Source organism: Gadus macrocephalus, chromosome 8 (genome assembly GCF_031168955.1).
Source record: "Gadus macrocephalus chromosome 8, ASM3116895v1".
Lineage (NCBI taxonomy): Eukaryota > Metazoa > Chordata > Actinopteri > Gadiformes > Gadidae > Gadus > Gadus macrocephalus.
The window spans coordinates 6,845,771-6,870,743 of NC_082389.1; the positions used below are offsets into that span (position 1 = coordinate 6,845,771).

Sequence of the window (24,973 nt, forward strand, 5' to 3'; positions counted from 1 at the left end):
TGTGTGTCTTGTCAGGTCACTATGTCGTCCCGGACCCTGGGAGTTTGACGGGACCGTCCGGAGAGCTCATCTCCCACACCCTGCTTCCGAGCGCCAACTGCAGCGTAAGTACACCCTCACACGTCCCACCACGCAAACACTGCTGATCTGGAGCACAGAGGTCTGGAGCACAGAGGTGTGCATTCATTCAGCTTAAGGGTGGGAGAGTTACAACCAAACGCCAACAGCACAACCAACATGTCGATTGTATCAAAGCAGCACTCAGTGAATAGTGTCATTTTTTTCCTTTCTCTCTATCGGACTTACTTTTCTGAAATCCATCCATAAGTCAAAACACATACAAGCCAGACAACTTTACAAGGTCACATGTGCAACGTTTCTGTTCTGTTATCCTCCTTAATCGTGCACAATCATATCGTATCTCCCCCCCTCGCTGCTCCCCACGCGCGTGCCCAGGTGAGGTTCTACCACTTCAGCCGAGACGACGCCTCCGCCCGGCTCAGCCTCCACGCCAGGACACAGTGGCCATCTGGTGGTGGCGGCGACACGGCCCTGTGGCTCAGGGACCAATCACAGAGCTACAGCTGGCAGAGGGCGGAGGTCACCTTCTCCTCCTCGGCTCCGAGCAAGGTCAGCGTGTGGGCGCGGGCAGATGGCGTGTAGACGCCGGCGCGGGTGTGGACGTGTCTGGGTCGCTGAGTGTGGATGAAGCACTAGGCACCCCTGCATGATGCTGCTCCTGGCGTTTGATTTGATCATCATGATCTAGTAATGCTTTGTAAAGAATTAGAGAAAAATGTGGTTTTCTTTGTTGAGTCGATAGAGCATATAATATTGCATATTCTTCTTTTTTTTCTTTCAAGGTTTTAAAAAGAAATTGAATATTATAAAAATATCTTTAATAAATAATAAATAGGTAATAAATTATCTGAAATCCCCCATTCAGAGATGACAGACTGTTGCCCGCTTTTATTCTAACAGCTGGTTTGAATACGGACTATGGTCATACTACTTTAGTGTTATTGATATTGACATTGATAACAATCCTGCAGATAGTTTTCCACTACGAGCGAGGTCAAGCTTCGGGGTTGGTTGCCCTGGACGACGTGTCTTTCTCGGAAAGCTGCCTCTTTGACACTGGGCCGCCCTGTAAGGTAAAACCCTTTGAGATATTAAAAACTAGTCTGAGACATGGTTCACTGCACACATTGTCTGTGCAAGTCAGCCGTAGCAATTCATTCATAAATAAGATTGAATGCCGTTATGTGGCATTATAATAATAATAATAATAATAACTTAAATGTACATAGCGCCCTTCAAGGTACCCAAGGGCGCTTGATTATAATGATTATATGTATATAATGTGCCAACATTTTACACAATGTGTAAATAGTATTTCGTCAGGTCTAGCTCCTCAGAATATGAATGCCACGTTGGTCTAGACATAATTATTACTCGCCAGTAGTGCTATCGTTTAGACTTTGAGACTTTAGGGGAAAGGTTACAAATTGTGTTAAGCTGCTTAATAATTGAGGGCAAAGAACAGTTGAGGAGCACTGGAAAACCTTCCTATTTTTGAGTATGCGTGTATATCGTATGTTCATGCTATTGATTATATTACCTTATGGCCATTATGAAGTTATTATTCTATCATACCTCTAATCCCTATTCTGTAACTTTTTCACTGCAGCCAACGTTAATCTCAATGTGAATAATTATGGCGGGCAAATTTGCAATTTGAGCAACACTTTAGGAAGAGAGAGGAATTGACAACCAAGCAGTTTGTAGTGGATATGGTTTCATCATATTTACCATTATAATAATTATCGTTATCAACATTACACATAGTAAACGATCCCGAAAAGACCAAATAATAGTGAAAAAGCAAAATATCGCAGGTTTAATGCGCTCATTAATGCATGCTTTCTATCCGCCGGCCTTAAAGGACGACGAGTTTCACTGCTGGCGATCGGAGGGAACTCCATGTGTGTCGGCGAGCAGGCAGTGTGACTACCGGCTGGATTGCCCCCTAGGGGAGGACGAGGACACCTGTGGTGAGGACCCCCAACACCTCTATCGCCCCCATCCCCCCTCCCATAAGCCTCCCTGACTACAGGACTAGTGAGCAGGCCTCAACGTCCCGCCACAGATGCACTGCATGTGATGTCTGGCCTGGGGCCTTTGTGTAAGACGACTTCCCCGACGTCCACAAGATATGAACTCGCATGCATATCCTGTTGGAATGAATCACGTTGTGTGTTTCTCACTTTCCAGCCCCCAAGACGTTTCACGGAGATGACACACGATGCGACATTAACGTGTGTTCATCGTAGCGGGGGTTAAGGGTCAAAACGACTACTTGTTTTAGACCGGCATTCATGTCACCGTCTATAAATCATTAGTAGAACTTTGCGCAATTACATGAGAATCAAGTTCTGCTGTATGAAGCCATCGCCTCCTCCACTCTACGTAGATATCATTCAGAAATTAGCCCATGTCCATTCTTATGTGTGTGCATGTGTGTGTGTGTGTGTGTGTGTGTTTGTGTGTGTATGTTTGTGTGTGTGTATGTATCTATGTGTGTGTGTGTGTGTTTGTGTATATGTGTATTTCTATGTGTGTGTGTCTGTGTGTGGGGGTTTGTCTGTGTGTGTGTGTGTGTGTGTGTGTGTGTGTGTATGTGTGTTTGTGTGTGTGTCCAGGTCCCTGCACCTTCGAGAGGGACCAGTGCCAGTGGAACGACAGCAGCCAGGGGCCGCGCGGGTGGCTGAGACAGAGGGCCACCAACCAGACCACGCCCCCCACCGACCACACCTCACAGACAGGTGACGTTAGCCCCGCCCCCCACCGACAACACCTTACAGACAGGTGATGTTAGCCCCGCCCCAACCGATCACTATTCAAAGACAGGTGACGTTAGCCCCGCCCCCCACTGACCACACCTCACAGACAGGTGACGTTAGCCCCTCCCACCACCAACCACACCACACAGACAGGTGACGTTAGCCCCTCCCCCCACCGACCACGCCTCACTGACAGGTGATGTTAGCCCCGCCCCCCACCGACCAAGCCTCACAGACAGGTGATGTTAGCCCCTCCCCCCACCGACCAAGCCTCACAGACAGGTGATGTTAGCCCCTCCCCCCACCGACCAAGCCTCACAGACTGGTGCCGTTAGCCCCGCCCCCCACCGACAACACCTTACAGACAGGTGATGTTAGCCCAGCCCCAACCAATCACTATTCACAGTCAGGTGATGTTAGCCCCGCCCCAACCGATCACTATTCACAGACAGGTGACGTTAGCCCCGCCCCAACCAATCACTATTCACAGACAGGTGATGTTAGCCCCGCCCCAACCGATCACTATTCATAGACAGGTGACGTTAGCCCCGCCCCCCACCGACCACACCTCACAGACAGGTGACGTTAGCCCCGCCCCCACCGATCACACCTCAGACAGGTGACGTTAGCCCCTCCCCCCACCGACAACACCACACAGACAGGTGACCTTAGCCCCGCCCCCCACCGACCACACCTCACAGACAGGTGACGTTAGCCCCGCCCCCACCGATCACACCTCAGACAGGTGACGTTAGCCCCTCCCCCCACCGACCACACCTCACAGATAAGTGACCCTAGCCCCGCCCTCTTTCCTTTCCCTCCTCACCTTAATCTGTAACAAAGCCTCAAAAGCAGTGAGGGCCCCGGGGCCTGAGTTTGGTTTGACGCAGTAGCTCCACCCGTTAGCTACGGCCGTAGAAACTGTCTGGGGGGCGGTATCAGTACGCAGACCGTGGCTGAGAGAATAAAGGTCTGATTACGGTTCAACATGGATGCAATGCAAGGGGGTTTACGGACCCATTACGTCCTTGCGGACCCTCGTGGCGTCCACCGCAAGGGCCTGACCTGCGCCTCCAAAAACCCGGTCCACTCCCTAAAACCCGACGCAGGACCAAAACAGGTTCACAACTGCGTCGGAGCGTCTGCGTGGTCCTTGCGTTGTGTCGACATGGAACCATAATCAGCCCTTTAGGGTCTTGATTTCTGTTTTTGAACCAGGCTTCTACATGAAAGTGGAGCCCGTTCCTGGGAGGGCGCTTGATGAGGCTCGTCTCTCGAGTCCCCTTCTCCCGGCCTCGTCCGCCTACTGTCAGATGCGGTAAGTGATCGCCGTCACAACAACCCCCCCCCCTACCACCCCGCCCCCCCGCAGACTCGGTGTCGTGCAGATAAACCGCTGCAGCTATCAAAGTGTCTGGTGTGCACAAAAGCCTTGGTTTTTTTCTACGTGCTCAAGACAATTCATCCATGTGCTTGAGGTTTTTGGCAGTGTGGGCGTCGCTCACCCGCTCACTCTTAAGTGTTAGAGTTGCACAAAACCTGCTTTGTTTGTTTTCCTTCCCGACATGCACGCTTATTCATTCACCTCCTCAGAATTTCGGAGCGTGTAAAATTGCTCAATCACTCCCCTTCCCCCTCCCTTTCGACCAACCTCAACCTCCCCTTCCCAATTCTAATGTTCTCTCAAGCCTCCTTCCTTCCTTCCCGCTTGTTTCGCTGATCCTCCCCCCCCCCCATGTGTGCCTCACTTCCCCACCCACCCAGGTTTCACTTCCACATGAGCAGTGAGAGAGCTGGGTCACTGGCAGTGCTTATGCAGCAAGCCGGGGCCGGTGAAGCAACGCTGTGGTCACGCCCTCACAACACTGTCTCCCGTTGGGCCTACGAGTCCCTGCCGCTTGGCCAACACCTCCAACCATATAAGGTGTCTGTGTGTTCGTCGGTGTGTGTGTGTGTCTGTTTGGGTGTTGTGTCTGTGTGTGTCTGTGTGTCTGTGTCTGTTTGTGTGTCATGTCGGTGTGTGTCTGTGTCTCTGTGTGTGTGTCAGTGTCGGTTTGCGTGTCTGTGTCGGTGTGTGTGTGTCGGTGTGTGTCAGTGTTTGTGTGTCTGTGGGTTTGTGTGTGTCGGTGTGTGCGTCTTTGTGTTGGTGTGTTTATGTGTGTATGTGTGTGTGGGTGTCGGTGTGTGTGTATGTGTGTGTGTCAGTGTCGTGTGTGCGTGCGTGTGTCCTGTATTTTTATGCTTAGAAACATGCAATTTGATGAAATGTGTTCACTTGCGTTGCTTGGATTCACTGTTTGGGTGAAAGGACATGTACCAGGTCTATGTATGTACAGTAACAGGGTGGGTTAATATAGACATTGAATCCGCCAAGTATATTGACATAAATAATACTACTGACGGGACTTATTGACACTATACAGACATACATATTAAGACTTATGTAGAGTGGATGTTGAAGTGAATGTGATTGTTGATCTTTTCCAGCTGTTCTTCATTAGCAAGGTGAATAAAACTGTGGCTTTGGACGACATCTCCTTCGTGAACTGCGAAGCATCCTTCCAGCCCCCAGGTAAACAATGGGTCATCGCCGAGACGCGCGCGGCCCATCGTGTGCCCCATTCTGATTGGTCAGTCCCCTACGAGAGAGGGGGAAGGTTGGCTGGTTCGCCGTGTGGAGGATGATTTGTGTCTGTTTTCGGTGTTCTCCTCGATCAGCTCTGTCCAACTACAGCTGCACCTTTGAGGAAGGTCTGTGTGGCTGGGAACAGGGGTCCCAAGGGCAGCTGGAGTGGCTGAGGAACTCTGGCCCTACAGATACTCCCAACACGGGGCCCTCCGGAGACCACACCAACGGCACCGGTCAGCTTCACCTGGGATAGGCCTCTACACTTTACACGGGGTTTACTCAGAGGGGTGTGATACCGCATGTTGAACCACGTACAGAATGCATTCACTTATTATCATCGCCTGCGCTCAAATATTAGGCAACATGTAAAAAAAAGTGCTCACTCAGGCTTTTTTTAACCACTGTTTGATTTTGTCACAGGGAAGTACTTGTATATAGAGAGTTCCCCGCCAAGTCAAAAGGGGAACGTGGCCTGGTTAAAGTCTCAGCTGCTGGCCCCTGCTGGTGAAGACGGGTACTGCCTCACCTTCTGGTACCACATGTATGGAGCCACGGTGGGGTCTCTGAGGGTGGTCCTGCAGAAGGTCGACCCCTATGAGCAAACAACGGTACAAACTATATTATGTTGTATTGTCTCTCCCCCGCCTAGGTCCACACATCTAGATGGGCGTTAAACAGCGCTCAGCGTTTGCTTCTGGCTTTTGCCAGGATATCTTGTGACAGTGCCTAAAAAAATAACATTGTACTCACTTCCTGCTGCTCTCTATGCAAAAAAATATATCACACTCGGGGGGTCGGGTTGAGAAACACGCAGGAAAACGTTTCAGATGCGTTTGAACCTTTCCCGATCATACCTTTCACACAGTTGTGACATTGCGCGTTTGCGACATCACCAATAATGGACAGAGTGCTCACATCCTCATTGCGATTGCGTGACTCAGTGCCGCGCTCTCCTTCCTGCAGGCATGGCAGCTCAACGGGAGCCAGGGTCGTGATTGGCAGATGGGCCGGCTTCACGTGACGGATCAGCCACGCGTCCACCTGGCCATCCTGGAGGCCAGGGTGGGCGGGGAGACGGGCGACATCGCCGTCGACGACGTCAAGCTCGTCAGCGGCCCGTGCGCCGCCTCAGGTACCCGGTGATCGATGTGTGCACGTGGTCGTGGTCGTGCCGGTGCACGTTGCCTCAGGCTTTTGCTTTCGCTCAGGTGGGCCGAAGTGTTCCTAGGGGGTTTAGAGAATGAGTAGATATAGAAACGGCGGAGATGTCAGCGTTGCCGTAGGCCAAAACATTTTACCCCTATTTACACAACTGTATATATTTTATTCACATATTGGGGTCTTTGACAATATCCCCGTCGTTATCTGAACCTTAATCAAGGGCAGGACAAGCAAAATATGAAAAAAGGTTGCAGAATGTATGGGAAAAATCAACATATTTAAAGCCTTGAGAATACAGTAGATGAGCAGTGTTGGATCGCTAAAACAATCGTTTGCAGTTTGGCCCTTAACCCCTTGGGCCCTCCCTGACCACTTTACTGTACTGACATCTTAACTCTCTTTACAACCACCTCCAGCCCGCTTATGAACATGTTTGTTCAGTTTGATCTCCTGCCAGCACACGGCTCACCTGTTAACACCGGTGGTTTTCCTAGATGTGTGTGACTTTGAGACGGGGAGCTGTAATTGGCGGCAGGAAGCAAACGACAATTCAGGCTGGGTCCGATGGTCGGGCCCCAGCCCCAACCCCAACACCGGCCCTGTCACCGACCACACCACCCACACGGACTGGGGGCATTACTACCTCCTGCCCTCCAAGGCCTCGGACCTGTCTGGGCACAGAACCAAGATGGCCTCACCCTGGTTCACTGCAGGTGATGTGGAAACGGTCGTAGTACTGTCTGTGGAGAGAGGAGCATTCTGGGGTAGATAGAAAATGGATTCAAAAGAGTGAGGAATGGGTGGAGCATGAGGTTGGTACACTGCTGTGTGTTTATCCATCTGCTGGCTGTTGTAAGTGCTGTTATAATCTCGCAAAGAAAGCCTTTCCAAAGACAGGGACAGTACCACCTTCTTGTTAGGATGAGGTCTTGAGTGACATACAAGCCTGGCCAATTACGAATCATTCAGCGGGAACAGGAATTCTAGCAAAACCACTGTGGTTTTAAACAATTGCTCAGTGGCCTATGAAAATAATTCATTTAAAGATGGACCGGCAGACTGTATAAACCATTGATATAATGTCAATATAAACCTGATTCACCTACGTGGTGCCAGTCTCCATCTCTGTGACTGATATTTTCACTGATTTGTGTCATTCATTGATCGTATACACGAGTGCTCATTGCATGCTTAACGTATTATTCATTTGGTTTCAAATTGAAGTAGAGGTTCTCCAAGACCTCTGTGATGGCGATCAGAAGTCAACACAACATGCACTTGCTATTTAAGCTAATATGAACACGGGACCATAAATAATAAATCACAGTTGACTCTTCCCCAATCAACACACCTGTGACCGCCTCTGAATGTCGTCAGTACAATTGTGCCCAAACAGCTCTCCCTTGTGGGTAAAAACATGAACTACAACTAAAATCAATGTACAAAAACGATTTGTGGCCACTTACAGCAGCGAATGGAGATTTAAAACAAAAGTCACAAAAAGTAAATGCATTCATAGTATTCCCAGTCCAAAGTGTTATTGTTTATTGTTATTGGTTATAACCCTGTCCCTGTGTGTGTGTGTGTGTGTGTGTGTGTGTGTGTGTGTGTGTGTGTGTGTGTGTGTGTGTGTGTGTGTGTGTGTGTGTGTGTGTGTGTGTGTGTTGGTGTGTGTGCATGTGTGTGTGTGTGTGTGTGTGTGTGTGTGTGCATGTTTGTGTGTGCCTGTGTGTCTGTGCGTGTGTGTGTGCCTGTGTATGTGTGTGTGTGTGCCTGTGTGTGTATGTGTGTGTGCCTCAGCGAATGGAGGGTGCCTGCAGCTCTGGTACCACATGCACGGCCCAGGCGTGGGGACCCTGAACGTGTACCGTCAGAGCCAGTCAGGCCAGGACACCCTGCTGCTGTTCCGCTCCGGGGACCACAGCCCCATGTGGAGGTTCGCCCAGGCCCCCCTGGGGGACCACCCCCTGCCATACCGGGTCAGTCCATCCGTACCCGTCCATGTAGTACATTATGGAAATGCATGCTACGGGTTGGGAGCTGGGTGGAGGGGGAGGCTGGCTCGGCACACCCAGGACGGATGTCCGACCGGGGGGACGCGTCCGTTGTTCGATCCCCCCTTGAGATCCGGGCCGAAGCCTGGACCCAAACAGACGCTCAGGAATTATCGGCGATATTGATACCGATATTGATTGAATTCATTGCATGTGTTGGGGCGTCATCTTATATCGACAGACTCTATGAATGATAGATATTTTCCGTGAGAGTTAATGCTTAGATGCTATGAAAATAAGTAAATAAATAAAATACGGTAAATGGAAAAATGGATTAAAAATATTAATAAATAATAGATTTATTACAATCATAGCCTTTTATACTAGATGGTGCTACACGTCCAGAGCGGACCAATATGAACAGATCGGTCCTCTGGTCGTAGATTGTGGTGGAAGGCGTGAGTGAGGGCCCCACCCAGAGCGGGGACATGGCCTTCGACGACGTCCAGGTCACCCACCAACCCTGCCCCCCGCCGGGCCACTGCGACTTTGAGAGCAGCCTGTGTGACTGGAGCAGCCTGGGTGGAGGAGCGGACCTGGGTGGAGGAGCGGACCTGGGGGGAGGAGCGGACCTGGGGGGCTGGCTCAGGGGCCGGGGAGCCTCCCCACACCCCAGCAACGGGCCCGACGTCGATCACACCACCAACTCAGATCAGGGTAATCAAAGAAGCCCACCAACAAGAAAATAACATGAATTTTTTTAATCAAACTTGTTGTTGCTTAATCCCTTATTTGTACTTTGTTCATGGTTTCATACACCAACACTGTACCGTTTTATGATAGGTTACTATGTGCATATTGACACCTATGTTGGTGGTTGGGGAACGGTGTCGTCCCTGCGAGGGGATTTACTCCAAGCCGCCACTGGAGGGCACTGTCTCAACTTTTGGTACCATATGAATGGTAGTGATGTGGGCACTCTGCAGGTGTATATCAATGACAGGTAAGTAACGTAGTTTAAATCTTTCTCTAGTGACTATAAATAGTGCAAGAAGTGCGCAAGGTGTGAATAGCATTTTTTTTTATAGATGTCTAAAAACTGTACAGACAAAGAATTCCATATATATTGTTTTATAACTTAAAACATGTCGTTGTCAGGAAAATGCACAACAGCGGCGAAGGGGAAGGAGTTCTACTTTGGAATAAGGATGGTAACCAAGGACACACGTGGCTGGAGGCTAGCGTGCCTGTTCTTCACGGAAATGCATTCTGGGTAATAAATCTATCATCAAGCACACACATAAGTCAATTTATTCCTAACTTATCAATCATCTCTCCGGGGACATTCAGTGTTTGGTTTCATTTTGAGAAATGTACTTCATTTACCATTAGTTAATGGATCCTTTTAGGATGAAGAGATGCCCACAACATGGAAATAAAGCAATAAAAGATTCGGGAATCCCCATAATTTATAATTAAATTATGTGAATTATACTTTGTTTAAAAAATAATACGCCAGCAATGTCTTGCATCCATTTCACTGTAAAATGTAACTTAAAAAAATGCTAGTCTGGCACATCTTCTGATCTGTAATGTTATACATGATATGTTATTGTGCTGTCAGTGTGTGACAGGGTTGTGTGTCTGTGTGCAGTTTGTGTTTGTGTATCAGGGTGGAAGGAGTGGCGGTGGCACCATGGCGCTGGATGATATCAACGTCCTGTCCGGACCGTGCCCCAATGCGCCCCCTACGCCGCCGACCACTGAAGGTAGACCCGCTGAGCCCCCTGGCCTCAAAACACACTCGATGACATTTAACAAGACATTATGAATTTGAATATTATACCACCAGGTGTGAGTATGATTAGCCGTTACAAGCCGTTTTGAAAATCGGCCTCTTCTGACATCACAAATGGGCGTGTCCACTTAGATGTGTGCTGGATAGATCAGTCTACCAGCCTACCCAGCGGACTGTAGCAAACGTTGCTCATCTATCCGTCATACATCTTGGTGGACAGGCCCACTTGTGATGTCAAAAGCTGCACATTTTCAAAACGGCTTGTAACGGCTAATCACACTCACACCTAGTGGTATAATATGGCACAATAATAGGGTGCACTCACACTAGGCCATCTGGCCGTGGCCGTTGGCCGTCGCAACTGTGGCCTGGCCACGGTAGGCTCTTGTACATACGTCATCACGTCGTAACACGTCATCACCAAGCGTCCGCTGCATGGACCATAATAAAGTCTGCCGCCAGTCAGAGCTTTAACAACAATGGACAACAACACAGAGAACACAGTTCGCACTTTGCTGAGTCTGTTGCTTATCGTCTGCCCAAATGGCTAACAGACAATCGACTTCTCTATGGGACCAACGTGAACCAACAGTTGAACCGCTTGACGCCATGTTTACCGTTTAATGGGAAAGAAGGCTCGTCCCCTTTATTATGTCCATGGTCGTCGCATGGACTATACTCACACTGGCAGATTTGAGCACGGTTAGGTGTGAAAACGGCCACGGCCACGGCCAGATGGCCTAGTGTGAGTGCACCCTCTCCCTCGTGGGAGAAAACATCCACTGGTTCTCAAAGACCCCTTGTGGTGAATGGCTTCCACAGTAGCGAATGGAGGGTTTTGTTTGGGAAAAGGTTTGTTTGTCTCCACAGAATCACTGACCGTTGGGCTGGCAGTGGGACTCACTCTGATGTCGGGCGTTGCCATCGCCAGCAGCCTCTTCGCGTTCAATAATTGGTGGACTGCAAGGTGGTCCGCAAGGTACGTGTGGATGATGATGAGGATGATGATGATAGGGGTAATACTGTTAGGTTATACTTATATTATTGTTCTTTCAAAGTTCTTTTATTGAATTTTAAATTCTACAAAAATATAAAAAAAATGGAACATAATTCCCACCGACAACAATAATCCCTTTCCCCTTTCTATCACTCAATGATCATTCGTCATCCTCAAATTTATCAAGCGATGTGCAACTTATGTCCACAAATCAGTGTGCTCATTGCAAAGCCATCGTAGTTCAAGCTGCTAATTAACATGAGATGGACTGAATAAATTAGAAGATAGGATAAAATGCTATATTATTGTACTTTACAGGGCCATTTAAAGTTATGAACAATAAAGAGTCATTATTGAGTTTACGATTACAGTGCTATCAGACACATGGAAGACGACTGTTTTTTGTTCTATCTTTGTGTAGTGGTTTTGTCTGTGTGTGCGGGTGCCTCGGGGGTGCTCCGGAGAACACCGACCGTGTGGAAATCGCCCGGAACTCAGTATTTGAGATTATGAGCGACCAACAAGTGAGTATTAAAAGTGCCAAACATTCTGAGCACACGGGTTCCGGACGGTACTACATGGCAACCTCTTCTTTTTCTTTCAGGAAGCACAACATGAAAGTGAATCAGACCTTTCCTTCTTCAACAATTTGTATGAGCCGTCCCAACCAGATACCCCCGTGTGAGCACAGATGCATAATAGATAATATATTGGTGTTATATGATTCCTAAGTTAATAATAAATGCAATTCATTTTGAGGATACTGGTTTACATTGTGTTTCTGTAACTTTTTCTCTTTTACATGTCTCTACATCCAACGGGGTGAGTCTAGGAAGTTAACAAAGAGTGATTGATAACAAAATGTTAAAGGAGACATATTATGGTGTTTTCCAAACAAGTAAACATAGTATATGAGTTCCAGAAAACATGTTTTTGAAGCTGTTTGCTGGAAATAGTTTTTAGGAAAAAGAATCTTGCCTATACCGCTATTCCCCTCAGTTTCAGTCCCTTCAGAATGCGCTGTTTCTGGTGTCCATAGCTTTAATGCAAATGAGCTGCTGCCCATTCTGCAATGAGCTGTCAGAGTGAACCACAGCATGGAGGACAAGTGATTGTTCCCGTTTGCGACTCCTGGAGCTCTATATCTATATAATATAATATAATAATAATAATATTATTATATAATATATAGGTATTTATATAATATTATATCTAATATCACGACCGCAAGCAATGAATGCCTCCGATGATATTATGAATCATAAAGACGTCTCTGGTATTAGATTAGATTAGGCTTTATTGATCCTTTTGGGATGACTCCCTCAAGGAAATTGATTGTCCAGTAGCTTACAGAAAGAAACACAACACAATATTAAATTATAAGATAAACAATACACTCTTAGATAACTATAAAAAGTAAAACAAAAAGTAAACAGTAAACAATAATTATAATAATAATAATAATATAAGATAAACAATAAACTCTTAACTAACTAACTATAAAAAGTAAACAAAAACAGTAAACGGTAAACAATAAACTCTTAGCTAATATAGAAAGTAGAGATAATAATAGAAGTAAAACAGGATTCAATGTGGTATGTTCCCACAACAAGTAAAGACTCTTTGGGGGTTACCTCCGCCATGGTTGAGAAGAATTTGGGGAAAGGAACTTTTGCCTTGACTCTCTGAAGTCCATATTGAACCGCGACATGGAGGGGAAAGGGATGGTACTGCCGGACTGCCGCCGAAGCTTCGGCGGCAGTCCGGCAGCTCAGCTCCGGGAGTACCATCCCTTTCTCCTCCATGTCTCCTCTTCGGCGGCAGTACGGCAGCTCCGGCGGGGGGAGCTCGGTGGCATATCCCTGCTTCTGAAATGCACAAACATCTCCGCCCAGCTCTCGTCTGCTGGTCCACAAAATCATAGCTATGCTCTGATTGGAGGGGCGTGGGGAAGTGGGAAGTAATAATCGTGCGCCGAAACTGACTCGCTCGTTTGGTGATGTAGACGGGGTACTTTCAAAAATGCATATCCAACTCAAAAAATCATGTACAGACTTATTTCAAAGTTTGTATGCATGTGGGAGCACCAGAGACCCAAAACAACACCCAAAAGCACAGACAAAATTTTTGTTTTCATAATATATCCCCTTTAAAATGTTCAATGTTTTGAAAGTGTAAATGCAATAAATACAGTAAAGTGCAGACGAAAAATATTCTCCAAGCCTCCGACAATTCTCAACATGCATATGGATAAACAAGAGACTCAAACATGTAGGCTATGTATGTGGAGGCACATAGTTACTTTGGAGTGAGATAGAGAGGACTGCTATATGTTGTTGCTGGTATGATATGATGCAGATAATGGGGCGGCCTCATTTATTTTCGTCAACACAATAACATAACGACGGCATGCCTCAACACTGAGTTTACATTCAGGGATTCTGCAATGTCATGGGAAATGTATTTGTGTTTATTATGTCATCGTAACACAACTTGACTCGTGTTATATTGTTGAACAATTAATATACATAACGCACAAACAAAGAACACTCGCAATTTAAGGCACACTAAATAATTAACAGGAGGAGAACCGAGTGGAATATTCCAGGGTTGTGTCACTCCGGCGGGGAGCTGACCTGTGATTGGTCAGTATCTTCAAACAGAGGAAGTGATAAATACCTCCTGGCTATCGCAACGTTCCGTTGTTCATTGACTAGTGCCTACTGGTTCATTGCATATACTAATTATTCTCTGATAAGGTGAGATATTATTTTATTGGGTCATTGCTGCTGTATCATATTGTGTGATGGTTTAATGGTTCGATGATAGAGAGTGAAACAGTCGTTTCCTCTGCGGTATCCAAACCAGGGCAAGGTTGCTGACTGATAATTACCTCGCTAAAGCAAACAAGGGAGCTTGATAGGACACTAGTATGAACAGTGATGGATTCCTATACATGATGTAAAGTTGATATCGTGTATGTTTAGGGTTAACATTGTAAACCCTACATATATATGGCAATGTCTGCTCTGTCTGGATTGAAATCATATCGCACTGCCTTCCATAGAGGTTTATTATCATGCGGATTTGATCAACGGAATGCAGCTGTTTCAGTGTTTCTGCTGCAATGTGTATCCTATATTTAATGAATATAATATAGTACACGTTATCCTATGATATAACCCCGTATTCTGTACCTAACAATATAATGTTAAATGCAAATAATGATGGTGTTTACAGCCAAGCGTCTACCAGCCACCATGTCGAGCAAAAGGGCCAAGGGGAAGAACACCAAGAAGCGGCCCCAGCGCGCCACCTCAAACGTGTTCGCAATGTTCGACCAGTCGCAGATTCAAGAGTTCAAAGAAGCTTTTAACATGATCGACCAGAATCGTGATGGTTTCATTGACAAAGAGGACTTGCACGACATGTTGGCCTCATTAGGTATATTTGATTGATATTTGATGGTCACTGTAGAAGGCTTGGAACATTGGATTTGTATATATCTGATTTAGGAGGAATCTGTTAACCTTTTTTATTGAAATATTGCACTATAAGGCCTATACAACAACGACATTACATCACAATGTTTCCAATGTCAGTGGCTATAATGTATATTCCAATACACCTACAATTATACATTAGAAATAAATTATGAAAAGATTATTAAATTTTTCCTAAAAGGTGAATGTTGTCTAAATTGTTAACTATTAGCTCTGTCTATAGGCAATCTCTATCAAATTATATCCATGAATGTAGAAGACTAGAGAAATGTCAACAACAATAACCTTCTATGACAATATATTCCTGTTGGAGACAATTAAACAACTGTATAAACCTATGCTTTTCTCATCACACCATACCACCGTTCCACTACCAATCGTCCTGCTTGATCCACTTCATGTTCCCAAAGGTAAGAACCCTACCGAGGACTACCTGGAGACCATGATGAACGAGGCGCCCGGCCCCATCAACTTCACCATGTTCCTCACCATGTTCGGAGAGAAGCTGAACGGCACAGACCCGGAGGACGTCATCCGCAACGCCTTCGCCTGCTTCGACGAGGAGGCCACAGGTAGGCCCATGGCCATGGACCAACAGACAGATGGATCAACAGGCAGAGAGGCTGTATTGTTGTGTTGTGCCCTATTTAGGTGGTTTAGTGTTGTTGGATTCAGAAACGTCATGTGATCGAAGGCTTACGGACCGTACAGCGTGATGTTTCAGGTCTCTTTCTCGGCCCGATGTCTTACCTGATGTTCGTCTGAGTATCTTATAGCATGTATTCTCTGTATTTATGACTGTCATATTGCATATTTATAAGTCATATTCTTATGCAGATATTATTGGGTAAAAAGTTAGGGGGTTGAAAGAATGTCAGTCATTTAAAAAAAAAAATCTTGTGACCTTTAAATTATACTGAAGTATGAAGCTGCTTATACTTTCGTGTCAGTGTATTGTGGTCCACAAGTGTGGAAATAATTCCGCCCCATTTACCACCAGATACAGAGAAGGAAAGAATATATTTCTGTACCGATAGATTAATACATATTTTATAATATTCAGACCATGCACCCTAGATACCAACTTATTTAACCTAGTTGGAATAAAATTGTGGATGGGGGTTACCTGGGATCCTGATCAATAATCGGTCTTTACTTTTATACTATTACTCAAATACAATCAAAAGCAAATGTCAAAGTGCTTGATTACCCCCCAAGGTATCATCCACGAGGACTCCCTGAGAGAGCTGCTCACCACCATGGGGGACCGCTTCACCGACGAGGACGTGGACGAGCTCTTCAGAGAGGCCCCCATCGACAACAAGGGCAACTTCAACTACGTGGCTTTCACACGCATCCTGAAGCACGGGGCAAAGGACAAGGACGACTGAGGCCGTCCGCACCCGCCGTCACGACAAGACTGTTGGATTTCACATGAGAATTTTCAGCGTATTTATTTGGTTCTCGTTTCACTTGACGGAGAAGAGATTCCAGCACGCATCACTGTGGTTCGTTTCACTAATATGCCCGTGTAGACCCACTATAGACACACACACACACACACAATCATAGTTCATATGCACCTCTATGATAACACTATGGGTCTGGTATATTGATTATAGCTTTAGGAGGGAGGTATTGGCCCATCGGTGGGGTAAAACTGGAAATAAACTCAAACGAAAATGACTGCCGGTGTAATTCTTTTAGCATTTTTCCTATACAACTTCAAGATTCAATTGTACTTTCAGTACTCAGAATAACGTCTCATCATCTTATGTATTCAAAGCAAGCGTTGAAGGGACCTATAACACTAGTATTTTGAAATGTATGAATAGCTTCATACGCATGTTGTGAAGTTTGCGGCTGCTTAAATGTTACCACAAAATAAATCATTGAAAAGTTTTGACCATTTTAAGTTAATGGTTCATATTTTCTATTCGTCCGATTCTGAAAAATGACATTGTTGAAGTCGCTTACAGTGATTATTTCAGAACACGCGTATCAAGTAGTACTCACTTGTATTAGATAACAGCAGAGTCTGACGATTCCCCTCTAAGCCTTTAATGATCTTGTGATCTACTTTCAGGGTAGATGAGGTCATGAGAATCACACGGCCTGCAGTCTCACGGAGTATGTCTTCAACCACAACACAGGACAAGGAGAATCAGCCAGATAACACAAACTCACATTTTATTTCAATTTAATACACCTTGTGGTTTGAGTCAGCTTAAAATCAAGCGCTATATACAAAGATGTATGTAAAACGTGAAATTATCCTCATTAGGACCTATTCATCACAAAATTCATTGGATTAAATAAAAGTCTGCTCGCTGCCACAAAAATATCCATTTACGCCCACTTTACGCACAATGAGCGGGGAAATAAAAACTTTTTCAAGATATGTTTCACAAGAGCAGGGAACAGGGGTGGTGCAGAGTAATGACACACAGGTGGACAGATATATATATCACTGTCACCAACATTTCACAAGTAGCTTTAGTTTTTTTTTTCTTTCTTTCTTTTGAATGCCTTTAATGATACATGAACATTCGTGTAGCCATGATGAAAACCGGAGACCAAAAGGCTTCGATTTTGTTTAAGGTTGGGAGGGACCCACAAATGACCAGACAGGATCATCGCTGTAGTCAATAAATCCACAGGCAACAGATCCACAATTGAAGCTTTCAGTGCAGTTATTATATCCGTTTGCTCACAGAGCAATGTATATATGACTGTTGGCCACTGGCAGAGCAGAAGGGGATCCTACATGATAGAAGGGAGGACTAGGTGACCTTAGTCTACCAGTGCCATGTTTTTGGACTGGATCTTCGCTAGATGATCTGATATACCAGCCTCGACTTTGTCACACTGGGCCAGGAAATCCTAAAAAGTAAATAAAAGCATGGTTACTCTTACTGATGAGTTCAAGCAGTATACAGCATTGGAGTTTGAATCATGTGGCAGTAATAGGAATAGCCATGGTTGGATGTAAAACTAATGGCAAACATGCATCACAGGAGATAGTTTACCACTACATGGTTCATTTACTGGTCCATGCCATGGAATTCTCCTTCGTACAAGCCCCACGTGTTCCCCTTTCTTGTAAAGGATTGTAGTGGGGTTATAAAGACGTTGAAACACAGTGTTTCATTAAAAGGAACATAGAGATGGCTGTCAGTTAAAATATTTTAGTGTTGATGTGAATTCCCGCTTCAACGATGCATGGTTAATACAAAGTGGGACAAAATAATAAATTACTGTATGCAACTGTGGAAATAATAGTTAGTGTATTAACAACCTACATACGGTTGTGGAGGTCGATATTAGGGAAACTTGCTGACCGTCCAGCCACTGAAAACCGAACCCCCCACAAAGTAATTTGATTGGGTGGATGCTGTTACTGTTTTATTGCTGACAGTGTGTGCAGTCATTTCTTGAGCCTTTAGTTACTGAATTAAGAGTCTGATGGGGATGGGAAATGGGACAATAAGGAAACGTACCTGAACTATTTTCACAAGTCCCTTTTTCTTCATTCGACAATCATTGAAATTCTCTGGTAAGCTCTGTTGCAGAAAAGATTAACACATTTTATATTTCTTGAGGTTATTACATGACATGACATTCCCCGGGATAAATCTGTGTGATGGTTTGAACACGGGGGAGTGGCAGAACGTACCAGTGAATCAATCTGTTCCAGAATCTTCATAAACTGCTCCGAGGCGACCTTGACTCTGTGGTCCAGTTTGCTCAGCGCCTCCGCCTGAAGGTCCTTGGCGAGAAAGCCCTGCAGAAGCAACATGCCACGCCCTCTCAGTTAGGTGGACAGAACAAACATCCAATCTGGTGATATCCAAGTGAAATGTAAATTAAAAGTTGGACGACTGTACACAATATATACTGACTTGTGTAATGACTACATATGTTTAATGCTTACGTTCTTGAGACCGGTTAGTTCTCCATCTACTTTTTCCAGCTTTTTGGCCGCCTGCTCCACAGATTTCTCTATGTCTTTTAGCTTCTTGAGTTCCGCTTCCTCCTCTGGACTATTCTGTTGAGGAGACCAAAGTCGGTTAGGAAGCTCACTTTTTAATTGTATATGAGTAATACTTTAGGGACAAAGAGGCCTTACCCTCTTCCCAATCATCATAAGCTTACAGCCTTGTTTCACTCCAAAGCTGGAGAGCTTCTCTTCCATGTCTTTTAAAGATTTCCCTGTAACACCACAGTAAATGATTAGAAAGTAAGATTGGTCAAGTTTAACATTGTTTTTACCTTGCTATGCATGAGCTACAGTTTACCTTTAAAGATAATTTTCTGTGATGGGGCTGGAACTCCAGTCGCTTGAGCAAGGGCATCTGACAAGTCTTTAACCGTAGCTTCACTTCCATCCTGTCCCGTCACTGTGATGCTATGTTTCGTAGAGCCTGGGTTGAATAACAAAGAAACAATTGTAGTAGCCTTATAAACTATTTGGGGCTAAGCAATACAATACAATGTCCCCACACAGTTCTAGACACAATTTTATCCAAACATTTTTGCAAGCACTTATTTCGATTTGGATATTAATTCCACAATGTCGCTTTAGGAGACACACTAATATTACAGTCAAGATTGAGCAACATTGAAAACCTCGTGAACCTAAGTGAATAAACACAAAACAATACAACCATACATTACACATTACCTACAAGTAAAATCAAACTTGAAAGATAGGTTCATGCAATGAATAAAATGTCAAATAATAATGTAATACAGGTCCTGTATTACATTATTATTTGACATTTTATTCATTAATTCATTCATTCATTCATGCCTGCATCATGAGGATGCAGGCAATGACTTGAAGACTGAATGAATGAACGGATCATCACGGGTCGAAGCCACATCTAGCCGGGTGACCGCAAGATGGTTCATAGTATATTGCTCAGTGCCACCTTATTCTAATTTAAACCAGCCCTTTTCACGGCCTTCCCTTTTCATTGAACTACTTTGGTCACCGTTTTAATTGGGATTTGAGTCACTTGTTGAAGTGTGTTATTGAAGGCAGCACAGGCAACATTGCGGTGGCTAGCAGGCGGTGATTATAGGTCGGGCCGATAAATTCGCGTTGCTGTGCATTCGAGATACACAGTCGCCTGGTTATTATAATGAAGAACAAAATCGTGAATTACCGTATGCAACTGTCACTGTTACCGTCTGTTCTGCCATTCCTATTTCCAATTTACAGCACTCTTGCTATTATTTGTTTACTTGCTGAAAAAACTACTTCCTGGAAACACAGGAAACGGTCCCGCATGCTTTAATGTACAGTCCATGCACGGCACATGCACCCATATACATTAGTTCCTGACCTGGACAGTAAATGACCTTGGATCCATCGTATATAAAGCATACATAAAGCAATACATGCCACAAATAAAAAGACGTTCCTACATTGTTTTTTTTTTACGGGAGATACTAGATCAACATTCAGATATATTATGTTGATGCTATAATTATTAGACATATTGGTTGATTCAAATATCACTTTATTGGTTTTTAACCCAAAGCACATGCAGAGAGATGCCATTTTAGAATTCCACTCAATGATGCTTGAGGGATTAGGACATTAGGATTCCAACTCAGACCCAAGATAGGGCCTAGGCCCCTCTTGTGCATTGACATTTTGTAACAAAATGCGAATACAAAATGTAGACTTTTTTTTACTTTATTAAACATGCAATTGCTCTTCCTTTTGCATCACTCCCAGTAGCAGAGTATTATGATTAGATCATGAGTCCAGCACCACCATCCTGTGGGCAACTGTGTATTGTTTACAGGAGGGAATCTTGGTGTGATATAGTTTAAGCAAATATGTACTATATACACATGTATAAAAGTGTATCTAGCAAAATGTACAACGAAAAAATAAGAGAGGAAGAACGTCCTTGCTAGAAAGAATATTGAATAAAAATAATCAACATTAATTCAATGTGAAATTAAAATGCATATTTTATTTTAGTGGTGTCAATCCACACACACATACAAAATGGAAACCAATTCCATAATTTCCACAAAAGTAAATAAATGTTTTGACTGGCCCTCATGAGTTTCTTCACTACTAAAAATTAGTCAACACATGATAACTTAAAATGGAATAATACTGCAAATAAGACAACTAAATGACAAGGAAAATAGGTATTAGGATATGGAAAAAAACAAGCAGAACTATATATTACAAGGCCACATGCTAACATGTTATTAGTAATGACCGTACAAGACAACTTTAGTGTTCAATACTTTAGTGTTCTGAACTCAACCTGATCTGCCTGTATAAATGTTACTCTACATATAAAAAAAGTGTTTTCAGTCGAATGGCGCACAGCTTCTTTCATCAGTATTCTTTTTATGTGGCCGGAATCTGTGGAAGTCCGAATTCATCCACCAAAACACCATCCTGGAAGGAAAACAATCAAGTTATTGGTTGGTAAGTGCTATACCTAAACACTTGGCAAGTGCCAAACACTTACTCTATCGTACCTTAATGTTTTAGCTATATATACCCAAATCTTAAAGTGGAATAAAAAAGCTTATAGCACTGTGCCTTAGCTGAAATCGATTCGATACGGCATAAAGAAAAAGTATTCACAAAGGTACACTACCCTATTACACATGCAGAGTAGCGTCCGACATTGACACAAACAACAACAGCAACAACAACAACAACAACAACCATGGAGCTCTACCTTGTTGGTCTTGCTGTCGCTGGGCATTCCCTCAGGGATGGCCGGGGAGGCGGAGGCCTCGTCCAGGTACGTGTTGTCATCGTCCAGCAGGAGCTCGTCTCCCAGGGCGTCCAGCTCTGGAGGGAGACGAACAAACAGCCCCAGGGTCCCTGGTCAGTTCACACTCCAAGCCCGAAGGTCCCGGGATCGAACCCCGAGGTTTGCAGTCTTACCTGTTGGCACCCTTTAGAAAAAATGCCTCACTTCTGCCCTCATCTGTTTACAACTCTCCAATATTATGTACAGCACTTTTAATAACCCTTACCCTACATCTGCATCTTGGTAAAAGTGTCTCCTAATGATTAAACGGTCAATTGTATCTCGAACCAAACTTCCTCGATTTCAGCTTAAGAACTTGTCCGTGGATATCATGGTGGCTATCACATTCCATACAACGGTGTATTTGAATGCCTTTGTGTTTGTTTGACTCTATGCCGGGCCCAGCCTTCCAAAGGGGGAGGGCCATGCGGTGTCTAGGTGAACCCTGAACAAGTGAGTCTTGTTCAGGGTTCAGGACAAACACACCTGTTGGTCCTGAGGTCTCTCTCTGTGATGTAAGCGATAGAATGGTGGTTTATACGCAGTCATCCCACTGAGGCCTACCTGCTTCCAGGTCGTCCTCGTCTATCTCCGGCGTGCCGTAGCTGCGGCTCAGCGACTCCTGCACCTCACCGGCATCCTCCATCATGTCCTCCAGCTGGTCCTGGAGGTCCTGGAGACAGACACACACACAGAGAGACACACACACACACACACACACACACACACACACACACACACACACACACACACACACACACACACACACACACACACACACACACACACACACACACAGACGTTTAGAATCATCATGATAGTTGTCACTAATTTTGTTCTGTGGCAACAATGTGGAAGAAGCGTTTAATACACTTCCTCAATAATTATAATGGCCAGGATGTGTTACACTGCTCGCTGGACGAATAAAGAATTTTGAGTTTCAATGCTTTGGGAAGTAATGTGGATAGCTTGGGTTTATGTGGCAGCAGTGGTATATTTGAGCTAAGTTTTTGCAGCTGGAAATAAACATTTCGCTGACGTACTTCAATCTGATCCAGTTTGACGTCCTTGTAAGCCCTTTTCATCTCCTTAGCACCGATCTTCATGGCTTCCACCTGAATGAAAAACACAGATTATGTATGGAGGAAGGATATTTAACAGATGGAATTGATTGGAACAACTAAAACTGTTGAATCCTAAATAATGGAGTCAATAAAGTCAGTTGCAGAACTCTTTGGTGTGAATCTTATTTAGTTACATGCAGTTTCCTATAATCTGCTTCACCCACTAGATTTTTAATATCCAGTAGATCCCATTATGCCTTCATAGTATTCACTTCCCTTATATAAGTCACCTTTATGAATATGGTTGGAATATTATCACGTAAATATGTGTATTGAAATAATTAATGTATTTGTTGGTTTATTTTCGGATATAAATAAAGATTCAAACTATTTTGATCTCTAATGAGGTTGTTGTGGCAGACCTAGTCCTGTGTGTTGGCCTTTTGCCAGAAGCGTTACCGTGGTTTTGGTGTCTTTCAGCGACTGGATGGTGTAGTTTGCCTGCTCCATGTTGAACGACTGCTGAGCTAGCTGATCCCGCTGGCCTTCATACCTGCCAAAGGATGTCATGTCAATTATCGTGAATATCAGGAAATAATAAAGAGCAAATACAAAATCAAAAACATATTTACATATATAACATAAGCGTTAAATTAACATTGGTTTTGATCATGAGACAATTAGCATGTTAAAATCTCAGCAAAATGACTTACATCCTCTTCTGTTTTAGTACTCTCAATGCCTTCTGTTTCACCATATTCTATACACAGGACGGGACGAAATGTCAAATTAATAATTTTGGTATTATTCATCTGTAAACAATTATGTGTGTGTGACAGTAATCGTATTATAAAAGCATAAAGCACTTTTTACATATCGATTCAGGATGATAGATCTACCTTTGAGGGTCCATCTCTCATCTTTTTCATTTGATCTTTGTACTTCAGTAGTTCTGCATCCAGTCTGGCAGTTTTTTTATCGATGGACTCTGCCCTGGCGTCCACCTATGCGAGCGGAATGAAGAAAATAAATATGAGATTGTTCCAACAAGAGATGGAGAGAACAATAAAGTTCTGTGAATCGGTAACACCATTAATGTCATCCAATCAAGATCTCCAATAGACTATCTTTATTTTGTCACAGTCGTGGGAATGATGCATCTATAACACCCTTTCTGTGCAATACATCCCCCTGTCTTTAAACCTTCACTTTTCCAGATCATTTAAATAGATGATAGTCGAGGCAGGATGCGATCGAGAGAGGAGAATTCGATAGGAAAACAACAATGGATTAACTGCAATTACAACCATATAATACTTACATTCCCAATGCAGTCCGACAGATTTGGAGGAGCATCTTTTCCCTTACTCCGTCCAAATATCCTGTTCATTTTGAAAACGTGAAAATGACCGAAACCTTTTAGATTTTTCTTTGAAAATAAAAGATCATCAGATCTAAAGGGCTCTTCTTCCAAGAAAACACCCGGAAGCAATGATGACAGCAAAAATTACTCCATTGGTTGGCATGATTGCCTGTAACCAATGACCATTCAGATGAGGTGGCCCTCTTGTGGCACAGAGAGGAATTGCACTGCCTATTGACAGTCTTTGTCCCGTTAGCTTTAATTGATTCCTTTGGTCTTTGTTGCCTTTACGGATAATGAAAGGATAATAGGCAGTTAATAAAAAAAACATCGGGACAAAAAGACAGAATAAAAACGGATTATTAATAATAATAATAATAATAATAATAAGAAAATAAATATAAATAATCAAAATAATAATAGTTATTATTATATTACCTAAGCAATAACAGTATTTTAATGAGCTGGATTGCCTCAGGTATATATTAATTAATAAGGATTCAATCTTATTTATATTATAGTTTTATGGTATGGGCACGCCCAAAATACCCCAACACACACACACACACACACACACACACACACACACACACACACACACACACACACACACACACACACACACACACACACACACACAGACGCAGAAAAAAATACTGCCTCCGGCTACAGCACCACTGCATAAACAAGTCGACAACCGCTGCTGCCACAACCCAATTATGGGGAGGACGGGCTGCGATGAATGCTCAAAAATCCTTCTATAAAGTCTGAGAGGCTAATGCTCATAAACATTCTGTTACAAGGCCACTGACACAAGT

General features: G+C 44.2%; 4 protein-coding genes across 6 annotated transcripts in view; 2 read left to right on the forward strand and 2 right to left on the reverse strand.

Annotated features, from left to right (window-relative positions):
• si:ch211-106h4.4 (MAM and LDL-receptor class A domain-containing protein 2) overlaps nt 1-12,183 on the forward strand; it is a 32,698-nt gene extending 20,515 nt beyond the window's left edge. For all 3 annotated transcript variants that reach the window (XM_060058414.1, XM_060058416.1, XM_060058415.1), the window contains exons 32-51: nt 16-104; nt 457-630; nt 1,053-1,154; nt 1,946-2,054; nt 2,703-2,825; nt 4,062-4,161; nt 4,608-4,767; nt 5,331-5,415; nt 5,562-5,705; nt 5,893-6,080; nt 6,436-6,604; nt 7,128-7,346; nt 8,434-8,612; nt 9,071-9,344; nt 9,471-9,630; nt 9,786-9,900; nt 10,282-10,396; nt 11,296-11,404; nt 11,844-11,946; nt 12,027-12,183. In XM_060058414.1, coding sequence (XP_059914397.1) covers nt 16-104; nt 457-630; nt 1,053-1,154; nt 1,946-2,054; nt 2,703-2,825; nt 4,062-4,161; nt 4,608-4,767; nt 5,331-5,415; nt 5,562-5,705; nt 5,893-6,080; nt 6,436-6,604; nt 7,128-7,346; nt 8,434-8,612; nt 9,071-9,344; nt 9,471-9,630; nt 9,786-9,900; nt 10,282-10,396; nt 11,296-11,404; nt 11,844-11,946; nt 12,027-12,107 — 2,798 coding nt within the window. In that variant the 3' untranslated portion in view covers nt 12,108-12,183. The remainder of the gene's footprint in view (nt 1-15; nt 105-456; nt 631-1,052; nt 1,155-1,945; nt 2,055-2,702; nt 2,826-4,061; nt 4,162-4,607; nt 4,768-5,330; nt 5,416-5,561; nt 5,706-5,892; nt 6,081-6,435; nt 6,605-7,127; nt 7,347-8,433; nt 8,613-9,070; nt 9,345-9,470; nt 9,631-9,785; nt 9,901-10,281; nt 10,397-11,295; nt 11,405-11,843; nt 11,947-12,026) is intronic.
• Nucleotides 12,184-14,021: 1,838 nt separating this feature from the next.
• Nucleotides 14,022-16,611, forward strand: myl12.2 (myosin, light chain 12, genome duplicate 2). Its single transcript, XM_060058450.1, has 4 exons — nt 14,022-14,181; nt 14,663-14,866; nt 15,336-15,497; nt 16,144-16,611. The coding sequence occupies exons 2-4, from the start codon at nt 14,683-14,685 to the stop codon at nt 16,314-16,316; spliced, it is 519 nt and encodes a 172-aa protein (XP_059914433.1). The 5' UTR covers nt 14,022-14,181; nt 14,663-14,682; the 3' UTR covers nt 16,317-16,611.
• Nucleotides 16,612-17,396: 785 nt separating this feature from the next.
• Nucleotides 17,397-20,253, reverse strand: bag1 (BCL2 associated athanogene 1). Its single transcript, XM_060058447.1, has 7 exons — nt 20,097-20,253; nt 19,224-19,349; nt 19,055-19,137; nt 18,860-18,973; nt 18,602-18,709; nt 18,426-18,488; nt 17,397-17,808 (listed from the first exon to the last, which is right to left on the reverse strand). The coding sequence occupies exons 1-7, from the start codon at nt 20,131-20,133 to the stop codon at nt 17,719-17,721; spliced, it is 621 nt and encodes a 206-aa protein (XP_059914430.1). The 5' UTR covers nt 20,134-20,253; the 3' UTR covers nt 17,397-17,718.
• A 648-nt stretch (nt 20,254-20,901) lies between these two features.
• On the reverse strand, nt 20,902-24,303 carry chmp5a (charged multivesicular body protein 5a). Its single transcript, XM_060058445.1, has 8 exons — nt 24,114-24,303; nt 23,692-23,796; nt 23,506-23,552; nt 23,252-23,345; nt 22,772-22,843; nt 22,293-22,401; nt 21,651-21,766; nt 20,902-21,361 (listed from the first exon to the last, which is right to left on the reverse strand). Exons 1-8 carry the CDS (start codon nt 24,180-24,182, stop codon nt 21,311-21,313), a joined length of 663 nt encoding a protein of 220 aa, XP_059914428.1. The 5' UTR covers nt 24,183-24,303; the 3' UTR covers nt 20,902-21,310.
• Nucleotides 24,304-24,973: the final 670 nt, after the last annotated feature.